This window comes from Puntigrus tetrazona, chromosome 13, assembly GCF_018831695.1.
Source record: "Puntigrus tetrazona isolate hp1 chromosome 13, ASM1883169v1, whole genome shotgun sequence".
Taxonomy (NCBI): Eukaryota; Metazoa; Chordata; class Actinopteri; order Cypriniformes; family Cyprinidae; genus Puntigrus; species Puntigrus tetrazona.
Genome location: NC_056711.1, coordinates 2833646 through 2847262, shown reverse-complemented (window position 1 = coordinate 2847262; position 13617 = coordinate 2833646). Strand labels below are relative to the sequence as shown.

The following is a 13617-nucleotide window of genomic DNA, read 5'->3' as shown; positions in this document are numbered from 1 at the left end:
ATGCGGGGAATAAGGAAAGGTTAGCATCTTCCGTTTCAAGTTTGTGCGTTACGTCACACAGTGTTTGAATTCATAACAGCCTTAATAAAGACAGAAATTAACATAATTTGACATTTACCAGCACTAACCTTCCTCCTCCACCGCCAACACATTTCAGACGCTGCAGATCCTAAACAACTGACTTGATTATGTACTTCCAGAGGTCCACATTGCGCAAATAGGAGCTGCGCAAAAGGTTATTGTGCTTAAGGTGATCCAGTGCGATCCATGCAACTTCCTGTTGAGAGACGAAACGAACTCTTTGAAAAGCTTTTGCCACGTCCGAGACGCTTTCTTGGTTTTCATCCCGCTTAATTCTCAGAAGAAAATGACTCGAAGGAAAGCATAAAGGCCAGATTATGCTAAGAGACCTTATTACAAGTTCAGTTTTTGAGTTCGTTACATTTTCCCACTTGGTTCTGCATTCCTCTTGCATCATCATCCTTTCAAGCACACACACACACAAAAAAAGAAAACGCTCCTCTTTTACATGCTCCGTTGATCAAAAACGGCTTTCGGCCTGTGAACATTTTTAGTTTTATTTTTGCAACATCACTTTGATAAGAAAAAAAACCCCAATGATTTTGACATTACATTTTTTTAGAGATGCAATATGTGGAGAGCAATAGCTGAATTTGTTTAGGTGTATTAGAGTAGCTTACAACTACACTTCATTTGTCCGTTCTTATTTTTTGGAACGTGGATATAATTTGAATTTGTGCCAAATTGTGTGACTGGTCATTGTTTATTTTTAAGTTTAAGAGTTTACAAGGCACATGTATCAGAACCATTACACAATGTTAACGTCGCCTGCTGTTCTGTACAGACCTCAGCACGTATTAGTGCTAAATTAGGGGTCATTTTTGGCGTTCAGATTACTAACATCTACACAGAAGACAGCAGACAGACATTTCGTTGCTTGAACAAAGCCCAATTCCCAAAAAAAACCCAGCATCGCTGTACTTGTCTCCACTTGTTTATTGGTACAGAAAAAGTTGTAGTTCTGAGCAATGACTTCCCCGTACAACCCACCAAGATGTTCTGAAAAAGTACCAAAATATATATTCAAAAATACGTCGTATATAAACCTTAATGAATTAGATGGACGCTTCAAGACCGAGGACAATGAAAAAACTATTTAGCAGTGAGGACTTCCAACTCTATAACTGAAGTTTATTGAATTATTACCAATTAAAACATTGACCCCAATGTCAGCCTTCTGATCAAAAATAAAGAAGCCGACTTATTACAGACATTAGGATCAATGACCCAAACGAAAGTTGTTCTGAATCACTAACAAGAAACAAGAGAGAAAGGAATGTAATTTAGCGTCTGAGAGCATTTCGACGGGATTATTGTGGGCCCTGGCTTCATCAGGGGGGGAAAAAAAACAAAACAAAACAGACAGGCATCTTTTAACAAAAAAAAAATTTAAAAATGTATTTGATCAGTATACGTACTGGTGTTCAGGGAAAAAAAAAAAAGGGGTCACAAATACTGACACAATAATCCACTACTGAAAGTAACAAAAAGAGCATCCAAATCAAGTTGACGGTTACTGGAAAAACACTATGTACATAAACAAGGGTACGGTGGACAAAACGGGATCAGGAGTACACCGACTCATCACCTCGGCTACCATACTGAGCTTCGTTCATTCACTTATCACTTACACACGAGTATTAAACAAATCAGAACAGAAAAAAAACAAAAAAACAAAGAACAAATGGTCTGGGTTAACAGTTCTAGTTGCTTGCGTCTTTGAATTGTTTAAAACTAAAAGGCTCTTTCTTATGGAGCTCTCTTTAAAATTTTCCCAGTGGTCTGAATTCAAAGGGGAAAGTGTCCTCAAAATAACCAGCACCTCCAGCGACTGCTCTTCTATTCAGTTTTGGGTTTTTTGCTGTCGTTGCCGTTTTCCTCCGCCGCCGTGTCCTCTGGCTTCCGCTTCTTGGTGCTCACTTCTACGTTGTTCCCGAGGTGTGGGGAGAAGGTGATAATTATACAGGTCATGTTGTCGCATCCTGTACCATCTCCTGAAGTGTCCGGTGCCAAGCAGTGGTCCAGCAGCTACACGGAAAAAAAAAAAAAAAAAAAAAAACTTTTTAGCAAGCTGACTGATTTTTTTTTCTTGGTTCTAAAGGCTACAAGTCTATTAAATTCAACAACCTTTAAATCCATTTCATTTGAATGTTTTGTCAAGAACTTTTATTTTGAAATGTACAAATCGATCACATGTTTAGAAATTACTTCCGTTACACACAACTATGCTTAAACAAAAAAATCCCCACATTTTGAATACAATTCTGAAATCATTTTAGCTCAAACACTTTCCAGTATTTACCTCTTCAATAATGGCAGACAGGGGTCTGTTTTTACCGGTCTCAGTTTTCAATCTCTCATTTACAAAGTCCACCACTTCTTGACTGCTCATCACGTTCCTTTAAACAAAGACAAACGAAGAGTTTATTTGCAAAAACTTAACTTTTTTCTTTTAAAAATCATGTTTTTATATTGTCATTTTATATACACACACACACACATACTTCATTGTTTAAAGAGTTAGTTTCAAAAATTTTAATCAGCTCATTATAGAAACTGCATTTCTTATGATCTTGAATCATTCGCTTACAACAATTTTAGGTTTTATTACTAGCAAACATCATGAACTACATTTACAGCTTTTATGTTTTAAGCACGGGCTGTATCAAGCTTTGAATCTGGACAATCGTGTTAGTTATATTAAGTTATTAGTCTTACCAAATGCCATCACAGGCAATAACCATAAACTCATGGTCTTCATTAAGAGTCAGGACTTTGACATCAGGTAGAGCAGAGATCATCTGTTCCTCCGGAGGAAGAGCCTTGTTCCTTTTATAAAAGTGATCACCTACAAGAAAACGGTGACAATGTTTTCTGCGGTTCTTAATCAAAAAAAGGAAGCGTGCCGTATCGAGCATCTGCCGAGATAAATCAGCGGCGTTACCAATGGCTCTGGAGAGGTTCAGGCCTCCGTTGACGCGGCCGTCCATCGTCACCTTCCCCCCAGCGTTCTTTATTCTGGTCAGCTCCAGCTCGTCCTCGGGCTTGTGGTCATAGGACATGTCCACTGCCTTTCCCTTTTCAGACACCACGCATCTGGAGTCTCCAGCGTTAGCCACGATGAGCTGCTTCCCTCGAATAAGAGCAACTACGGCAGTGGTGCCACTGTCTGAACCTGGCTGAATAACGCAAGAAAAATATAAAACATGATTCAATATGAAACATGATCACATGCTTCATTTCATTAATAAACACTACATTTCCACAATTGACCACATATCAGAGGCCACGTGCTAACCTCCTCTTTTCCGTCCATGCCTGGCAAGCACATTTCCTCCTCTTCATCACTGTCCTCTTCCTCTCCCTCTTCAGTGTCATCCTCTTCATCGTTCTCACTGCTGTTCTCACCATCCTCCTCACTGCAGTCCTATCACACAACAAAAACAGTTACAATGATAAATAGATGTCACTTGAGTGGAAAGCAGTACTTGATTACGTGGCAGAAAGTATTATTAAAAAAAAAAAAAAAAAAAAAAAAAAAGTATCTTTGAAAAAAGCACTAGGTACACAGCATATATTGGGCCATATTTAGAATGACCAGTGGTTTCATTAGTAATTTCTGTTTGATGAAACACCACAGCAGTAATATGGCAACATGATCAAAAAAGGTTTTCAGCATTGAAAACATTTTGGTACGTTGATGCATCTTTCCTTAGGATTCTTCAATGAACAGGAAATTTTAACATTATTACAAACAAATGGTTTAAAGTTATTATAACACCACTCCAGAGATCACCAATGATGGTTATGAAGAGAGTTTTAAAAATGCAACACGAAGGGTTTGGGGTCAGTTATTGATATTTTAGTAATTTGTTTTGCCATATCAGCTAGTAAGCAGTGGACTCTCCAATTAACAGGTCAACTGTATTTGAGATTGAACCTAAAATGCAAGTAACCCAGATCCATCACACACACCTGGTGCTTAACTGTCCGAAAGCCCTAGATTTATCCCCTCACCTCTTCCTCACTTCCATCCTCTTCCTCTTCCCCCTCCTCCGACTCTTCGCTGTCCTCAAAGAACTTGGACTTGGCACTGCCTGGAGCGGGAGCAGCAGACGAGGAGCAGGAAGGACCAGCATCCCCAGACTTCTCAGCGGCTCCATCAGACGCAGAGCCGCCGCCGGACGCAGCCGCCCGCCTGCAGGCCCTCATCTTGGAGCCTCCGGCCGCATCTCCAGCCCCGGCGGCTTTCTTCCCGTTGCTGTCGGCTTCAGATGCCCCGCTGTCCGTCTCACCATTGATTCCCTTCTCAGCGTGAGATTTCTCTCCATCCTCAGGCTCTTTAGAGGCACCCGGACACGGCTTTTTGGCATTTTTGTTTTGGTTCTGTCCGAAGCGGCTAAGCAGCTCCTCGATTGTCATGGTGGCCTCTTCATGCAGCAGAGCGGCTTCTTCATTATCAACTAACAAAAAGGGTCAACATTCATTTCTAGCAGTTAAATCGTTGCAGTTTACAACACGGGCGCAAAGAGTTACAACAAAGAGTTGTTCAAAGAGTTACATTTTTATCAGAATGGTCTGGAAATCCCGTGTTTTGCCATCTAGGAGTAGGTAAACCATCTCTTATTTTTTTCTAAAGCAAAATTGGATTGGATCACTCTGATCAAGATACACACCGTTTCAGATTTCCAATTATTAGTGCTCTACGGGGGCTCTTAACACTTACTTTGCTTTCTAGTTATGCATTGCATTTACACATAACTTCTTCTGACTGGTCCTGTTGATTGTGAAAAATAAAAATAATTTACATTAAATTAAAATTACAAAAGGGGGGGATGTTGTATTTTTTAGACCTGCTAGGACCAAAATAATCCTGTATTCGGATCAAAAGTTTCCCAGTCTTACTAAACCATTTTGAATAACAACCTGAGGATTTAGTCAAGATCGAAATCAAGACACCTAATCCAAATTTACAATCCTTATTTTCTTTTTAACGACCCATTTAAAATGGCCAAAATATGATCAGATTACTTTTGAGCAACCGGCCCAAGGTGACAAAACTGACTTAAAAATAAAATAAACTTATTAGGGCTCACTATCGGCAACTCTCATGATTTCACATCACAAGTGCTAGCTACTAACACGTTGCAAAGTAACTTTACACCATTTAAACAAATATAATGGCAATCTTTAAAGAATGGTGGTCTATCAATATTAAGTTGATATCAATTTTATGAGATGAAGCCCTTAGGAAACTCCACAAGGAAGACTGAATACACACCAATAAAAATGTTATTAAAAAATAATAATAAAAGGCACTTCGAAAGCATCTTATAACTTCCAACAGGGCTTCAGAAATGACAATAACGCCTTTCCAGCTCCTGTGGCTAAAGGACAAGAGTATATAAAACCCCAACACTAACCGTCATCTTCATCTGCTACTTTTTCTGTTTCTTCCTGAGGACGCCCAGCTATCTTAACAAGCTCCTTGATGACTTCCTCGGTGGTGATTCGGGCATCTATAGCTAGGAACGCGTCTTCCAGAGCCTGGGAATGTGAAAGAAAGCAACACAGAGCGATCACTTTTAGATAAGATAATCTAATTAGACTACGGAAAGATGCGTGAGAGACATTAACGACAATAAAACACTGATTTTCTGCAGAATCCTGCCGTCTTCGTATCAAATCAGAACGATTATATTTACAAGCTTGGCACATATGAACTACCAAAATACCACAGTCGAAAGATTATAGCGGGCACAAACTGATTTCCGGTGACAATCAGATGAGCACAAGCGCATAAGAGGTGAAGTGAAAGTTACCTTCTGCAGTTTGCCATCCTTATACGCCTTCTGCTCTTTAATGACGTCAGGTAAGTACTTGGAGCAATACAAAGCAACCTCTTCACCTGGACATACACAGGAACAGACTCTCACAATAAGAAACTATCAAATGCATAAATTGCTCTTGAAAACAACGCGCCATTTTCACCTTATTCTGGAGTATTCACCCAGAAATGATTTTATCTACTGTACAATTCAGCACAAGAGGAGATTTTTAAAGGGATAGATCACCCAAAACTGTGTTTTTTGAAGAACCACCAATATTTTTTGAAGAATAACCAAAGAGTTAACGGCTACCACAGTGTTTTTACTACTGAAGACAATGGTAATTGTTTACCCATATTCTTTAAAATAATTTCTTGTGTTCGAGAAAAAAGAAGCAGCTAATTTGCATTTGGAACAACTTAAGGGTGAGTAAATAGTTTTAATTTGTGGTAAAAAAACAAAAACAAAACCCTCCATCATGTTGTTCTAACCTATATAACTCATCTATGGACAATAAGAGGTGAACTGTTTTGCTGGCCACTGACTTTTAGGAGGGGGAACTATCACTTTGTCTGCCCTTACAATACTATAACGTATTGACTCTTAGTAGGGTTCTTATATGCTTTAACAAAAATGGGAAAAATATTTGAAGGTAAACAAATACAATTTGTTGTGGGCTACAAAGGTTAGCAGTGTACCTCCATGCCCGTCATAGACCGCAAACATCGCAGTTTCCTCATCCAGCTCCGGGATGCAGTTGTGCGCGTCCTAGGAAACAAAACAAGCCGTAAAACAGGAGCCAGAGGCGGGAGTCGCTTTCACCTCACTGGCGCCAAAACCAGCCCTGCCATACAAAACAACACACACTACTGAACTAACACGCTCACACTTACGACTGGACGCGTTGAACACCAAATACGCGTTAATTACACCGGCTAAGCAGATCTCATTAGCAGCAGCGACGGAGAGTAAACGGAGCGGTGCGATTTACCTCCATAGACACTCGCCAGCCCTGCATGGCCGCGAAGCCGAAGTGCATGCTCTCACTCCCGCCGTTGCTCGTGGTCTTCTCCGTGTTGGGTTGAGACAAGTAAGCCCCCATGATGCGTGTAATGAGGTTTCGTGAAAGAAAAGCGCGTAATACGAAAGAAATCCGGTTCGCCGACTTCAAAAACGGGTGAAACGTCTGTGGAAACCAGGTACTTGTCACATTTCAGAGCGCGGTGGCCCTTAGATGAGAGCAAACCGGTGTGTTACCCTGCTGCTGTTAGCCGCTAACGCTGCTGATGCTGCTGGAGTTTCTGATTGAACAATCACGGATGAAAGCGCAGTCCTGGCGCAAACTGAGCGAACTCGCTTTAAAGACCGGGGGGATAGCTGCTGATTCGATTTAAGTCTCTTTTAAAACACAGAAAAGCCCTCAACACGTGTGAGTCAACATAATCAACAGTTCACCAGCAAACCCATTTCACAGAGGGCGGACTTTAGGCGCACCGGAAGCGGAAGTCTGCTCGTGTAGCGACGTGAACGATTCGTTCGTTTCGAATGACTCGGAAGCAGCGAGTCGTCTCAGAGGGTGATTTGTTAGTTTTCCTTCGTTTACTAACCCTGCGTCACAAAGCGCGTGCTGTCTGTACTATCTGCCCTAAATAGCATTGAAAGCGACTGATATCGTCTAGAGTTTAGGACGGATAGTATGCGCACTGGGACGCAGGCTAATTAATTCAATTCATCAGGAATCCATAGGGGTGTCACGTGACTCAATGAGCGCCAGGATTCGTTTATTTGTGGAAAGGAGATTCAGAGAACCGAGTCAATAACGACCCGTCCTTCCCATCGGATCACGCATGCGCGTGGTTCATGGAAATTAGTGGCGGGACTTTGACTCGAATCTTTTGAATCGCGCTAGCTAAAAATATTCATTTATACAGAAACGCTGTCATTTAATTCAGTGAAAACCGACTGGAAAAAAACATGTAAAGCAACACTATTTAACTACTTTATTGTCCATTTTTTTAGAGTCCAGTTCAGCAAAACTTGAATTAATCCTAAATTTATATTTTATCAATCTTTATTTATTCCTTCCCTTTCCAGCTTGTACTTATTTGGACAGTGCCCGAGGCTGGTATTTTAAGCACTTCCTCTGTCTGTTTGCCTCTTTAAGTTGAACTTTAATTAGGTAATGCAAATGTAATGTAGATGCAAAATGTATTTAAAACATTTGAAAACAAAGCAGTCTTTCTGGAACATCTTAGTAGAGTTGTATATCTTTAAAGCGCCCCTAATATGGATATTAAAATTAAAATTACCTTTCAATGTAGTCGATAACAGATCCAAGGGGACAGGGTTAAAATTACACTGTGAGCAAAACCTACACCCCGCACTTTGACAAATCAAGACCAATCAAGACGTCAATCTCCAAACAAACAACCAAAACGGTTAATAATAATTATTATAATTCAAGCACGACAGTTTCACACACAGAATGAAAACTTCAAAACAAATTCAACTCAAATCGGGAACACCAAAACACAGAACACAGACAAAGACACCGCTTGAATACACCTCCACGAGAAACAGAAAATGAAGAAAAAATTAAGCAAAACAGAAATATTGAAATATATCTACAGGTATAAATTTCCCACGAACTGGCATTCACTACAATCATAAAAAAATGTGGAATCTGGGTGCAAAAAATCTAAATATTGAGAAAAAAATAATTTAAATAAAACTAAATGTGCTAATAAATAACTTATGCAATATTAAAATGTTGAAAAAACACTTCGTAAAATTTAGATGTTTGTAAATCCAGTGGTTTAGATTCTGCGTGGCCTCTCATTTTATAATAATAGCCACATGAATACAAAACTTTTAACTTTAAAAATTAATATAAACAGCATGCTATTTTTAAAAGAAATACAAAAGATGAAAAATAAGATTCAGGCAGAATCAATAAATTTTGGATAATTTATTGCAATTTTTTGTCAAAACAATAGTAGTCATGTAATCAATTATCTTAACGCCAGCTCTAGGGCAGCATGCAATCAATCATTAATTAAGTTAATAAAGATTTTTTCAAAATCTACTTATAAAGACTTAATTAAGATTTATTAAGACCTACTTATTACTAATTGTGAAATGCAAGATATTTCTATGTCTTATAATCTGCAATATGGTGAAAATATTCTTCCTGCTTGTTCATGTTAAAATGAGCCAAAGCAAAACAATTCTTGAACATTTTGGTAACTTACAATCTGTGTCTAATACCAAATGGACTTTTTTTGCATCATTATTTTTGCATTATGTTAGCATTTGTTCGCTAACATTATGTTAGCTCTGCCCCAGTCTCTTTCTGATCATGTTCTGCTTATTTACACTTTTCTCGTATTTCTCTACACTAATTGTAGAGAAACTAAACATATCGATCTGTGGCTCCTGCAGCATCCACACAGAGCTCCTCACAGACTGGAGCAGAGGATCAAAACCCTTCACCATCAGTCCATGATCCTCTGCTCTTTCTGGAGGACGACCAGGAAGCTGTTCCCTGCACTTCCTGTGTCCCTCCTGCTCACCCTGTGCAAACAATCAATTTATCTAGTCTGATCCTAACAAGACAAGCAGATAAGTCAGATAAGTGTGTGTCACTGGCCACCTGCTCAGTGTAACCAAGGGTGGCGCTCAATGTCCTCTAAACCGGGCCGATCTGAGGCCGATACACTGAGACACCAGCCAATCAGCTGACGGCACTCTGTTACACACAACACAGTGTTCAGGAACACAGAAGCGCACGCTTCACCTGGATCTGGACGTGAGTTCGGTCTCTTGCCTGTGGACAGCTCTCTAGGGAAGTGCAGTCTGCTTCTGGAGGTGACCCTCAATGTGCCTCTGAAGGGGAAACAGCCGCACAAGATGTTGTAGAGCGTCACCCCGACCGACCAAACCGTAGCCGGTCCCGCGCGATAGCGCTGCCGCCGAAACCACTCAGGAGGGGCGTACTGAAGAGTGCCTGAGAGAGACAACAAGAGCACAGACGTCAACTGAAGAGGCTCCGGTCAAAACAGACTCCAAAGTCCACAAACAAACTCAGATCACTGCAGTGAGATCAAAGCAACCTGCAAAGTGTCTGTAGGCCGAGTCTTTGAGCAGATCTCCACAGCCGAAGTCCAGCAGCTTGATGTCGTGTGAGTCTGTGGAGATCAGCAGGTTTTCCGGTTTGACGTCCCGGTGCAGGACTCCGCGGCTCTCGCAGTGTTTCAGCGCCGCGATCAGCTGCAGCAGCACTTTCTTGGCCAGACTCTCCTCCAGGCGTCCGTTCTGCTTACAGAAACTCTCCAGATCCTGGCAAGGAACGGGACGCTCCAGGACCAAGGTGTATCGTCTGGGAAAGTCTAACCACTCCAGCAGCTGCAGGACGTTGGGGCAGGCAGGAGCCGAATTGACCAGACTCATCAGCGCCACTTCCAGCGGCAGCTGATCCTGACCGTCCTGCAGGACAAGCGCTGCGTTATATCCAGTGCACAAGCAGAGCAAACAGAGCAACAGATCGGCTCTGAACTCACGACTCTCAGGCTCGGTGTTCCTCTCTTAGAGACGTGCTTGATGGCCACCTGTAGACAGATGAAGACCACGCTGACTACTTATCACCGACCACGTTTACCGACAGCAACATTTAACAGGCCGTTTAACTGAGGGAGGTGAGAGAAAGTCTTACTGGCAGTCCATCAGACCTGCGGGTCCCAGCGTACACCGAGCCGAATCCACCTCGCCCCAGCAATGGGCCCTTCACATACGCTTCTGCAACACACAAGATCACAAGAAACCTCTTTAACAGAAAACAAGCTGCGGCATCTGCACCTGTAACTGAACCTTACTGTAACGTGACAACTCGTTTAGTGAGTGGTGAGGTGTTTTAAGTGCACTCTGACCTCTGCGGGAGCGTTTGGCAGCTCTTCTGTATGAGGGGGACGGACCCTCATCCTCCTGGCTGCCGCTCTGTCGCTTCCTCTTCCCGTGAGGCTGATCTGTGGACACAGAAACGGCCAACTCTGACGGCAGAGGAGCGATGTACCCAGGCAGCTCTTGGCTCCAAGGCTGGTTTGGGTTTGTCAGCGGTTCCCGAGCGTCTTCGCCAGAGCCGCGTCTCCCAACCTCCTGAGCAGCCGCCTGAGAGACAGCAGCTCTCCTGGATCTGGAGCGGCCGGAGGCTGCAATATTTCACACATCAGACACTTACAGCCTTCAATAATCAACCAATGTCACTGGTCACATCCTGTTCCTTTACATTTTTAAACTCTCTATTTGGTCTTGAAATGCATTTGAGCAGCTCTGTAGTTTCCCAGCATTATAATTGTGACAGAATTAAACACGTGTTTTCACATTCATTCAGTCAAACAATGAACATCACAGCATAACATACCAATAATAAACCAAAATTAAAACACTCACCACGTCTTTCACTCATATGAGCGGCTCACAATCTCCTCCAAACTCCAATAAATCAATAAAAATGTAATTAATTAATTAATTAAAGGAAGAATAAAGGGAAAAGGGAAGGAACAACGAAAGAAAGAAAGAAAGAAAGAAAATAAATAGGAAGAAATCTGAAATAAGAGAACAATAAAAACTTCCTTTAAACGCTACTCCTAAAATAAAAGTCTCCTCTCGATCTGAACTCCGTCGAAAATCTCAATCTCAGCAGTTAAGGATCTTCAAAAGTCTCTGAAATCGCCTCGTCTCTCAACCAGCAGATATTTATGGATTTTTGTGTTTATATGTGAAGAATTCATACGGTAACACGCGTCGCTATAGAAACCACAATTCAATTTACGTATACTTACGCCCGACGTCACGTGCGTGAACGCGTAACAGCGCGAGCACGCATTTATCGTTAGCGTTGCATTTTGTGAACTTTTTAATATTAATTTGCGAGATGTATTAATAAAGGCATAAATCAGAGATGTTATTTTGAGCTCTGGATAAATTGATTTCGCTATTTTCCCGCATATTTAACCGATAGTTGTCAGCAGGCCAATCAGCTTTCAGTATCTTCAGCGCGTCATCAAACCTGTTCGCAAACCTGCTTGAAAATAAAAACTATTATTGAAAAATATAGAATAATTGCAGATTTAGAAAAGTCGCATGGAAAATATTGGGAACTAGTGAAGTTTGATATGAGGACAGCCTTTGTTTATAAAGAAAAATTAGAAACAAAAACGAAAAAGAAAAACATTGAGTAAGAGATATTACTAAAATTGCCCAAGCAGAGGTCGGGGCAGGCAGAGAACAATCACTAAACGAAAAACAATCCGAGGTCAACGGGAAACTAGGCAGGAAACAGACAGAGAAACCGCTCAGAAACCATAGTCGGGGCAAATCAAGACTAGATGTGTGAGTGGCTTTAATGTGTGCGTGAATGAGGTGCGGGTTTGACCGTGAAAAGGCTGATGGGAAATGTAGTCCGAGGTGCGACAGTGGCGATGATGTTGTGGTTATTTGCGGATGCTCAGGAATTTTATCCCTCTCTTTTATGTCTCTCTGCCAGCTGATGTTTATGTGATCGTGTGAATATGTAATACGTTCAACACCATAGTTCCCTCCATGCTCACCTCGAAGTTGGAGGTTCTGGGACTCATCCCTGCGTCACTGGATCACCAACTTCCTGACCGACAGACCACAAGCCGTACAGATGGGAAAACACACATCCTCCTCCTCACTCTCAGCACTGGAGCCCCTCAGGGTTGTGTTCTGAGCCCCCTGCTGTACTCGCTGTACACACATGACTGTGTGGCCACTACAAACTCCACCACCATCATTAAATTTGCTGACGACACTGTCGTGGTGGGCCTGGTCTCCAACAACGATGAGATGGCCTACCTTCAGGAGATCAACAACCTGGAGAGATGGTGTCAGGAGAACAATCTGCTCCTGAACGTCAGCAAAACAAAGGAGTTAATAGTGGACTTAGTGGACAGCACGAAGCAGGTGCGCTCTTACCATCCCATCATGATCAACGGGACCCCAGTGGAGAGAGGACAGTTTCCGGTACCTGGGTGTTCACATCACGCAGGACCTGTCTTGGTCCTGTCACATCAACACCCTGGTGAAGAAGGCCCGTCAGCGTCTTTACCATCTGAGGCGGTTAAGGGACTTCAGACTCCCATCTCAGGTGCTCAGGAACTTTTACACCTGCACCATCGAGAGTGTCCTGACGGGAAACATCACCTCCTGGTTCGGGAACAGCACCATGCAGGACAGGCGAGCTCTTCAGAGGGTGGTACGGTCAGCTGAGCGCACCATCCGCACTGAGCTCCCTGTGCTGCAGCACATCTACAACAAGCGGTGCTGTACCAGGGCCAGGAAGATCGTGGAAGACCTCAGCCATCCCAACAATGGACTCTTTTCTCTGCTGCGTTCAGCAAAGCGCTTTCGTTCCCTGAAGGCAAACACAGAGAGATTGAGGAGGAGCTTCTTCCCGCAGGCCATTCGAGTCTGAACCAGAGAACGCCCAGTACCTAATCACCGGGATTCCCATGTCCACCCCTCTTTCCCAGATACTCGCCACTTACAATTGGACAATTACACAGGAAAATATTGCACTAGTCACTTTGCACAGCCACTTTACACTTTACACTTTATATCTTATACTTTATATTTTATATTCTATACTTTTTTTATTTTTATACTTTACTTTGCACACTTCTTTTTATAC

At 42.1% G+C, this 13617-nt stretch overlaps 1 protein-coding gene across 1 annotated transcript; it reads right to left on the bottom strand.

Moving 5' to 3' along the window:
• Positions 1-1002: 1002 nt before the first annotated feature.
• On the bottom strand, positions 1003-7413 carry ppm1g (protein phosphatase, Mg2+/Mn2+ dependent, 1G). Its single transcript, XM_043255905.1, has 10 exons — positions 6901-7413; positions 6608-6677; positions 5904-5989; positions 5505-5628; positions 4099-4544; positions 3380-3508; positions 3026-3260; positions 2800-2929; positions 2384-2480; positions 1003-2109 (listed from the first exon to the last, which is right to left on the bottom strand). Exons 1-10 carry the CDS (start codon positions 7009-7011, stop codon positions 1921-1923), a joined length of 1617 nt encoding a protein of 538 aa, XP_043111840.1. The 5' UTR covers positions 7012-7413; the 3' UTR covers positions 1003-1920.
• Between the last annotated feature and the right edge of the window lie 6204 nt (positions 7414-13617).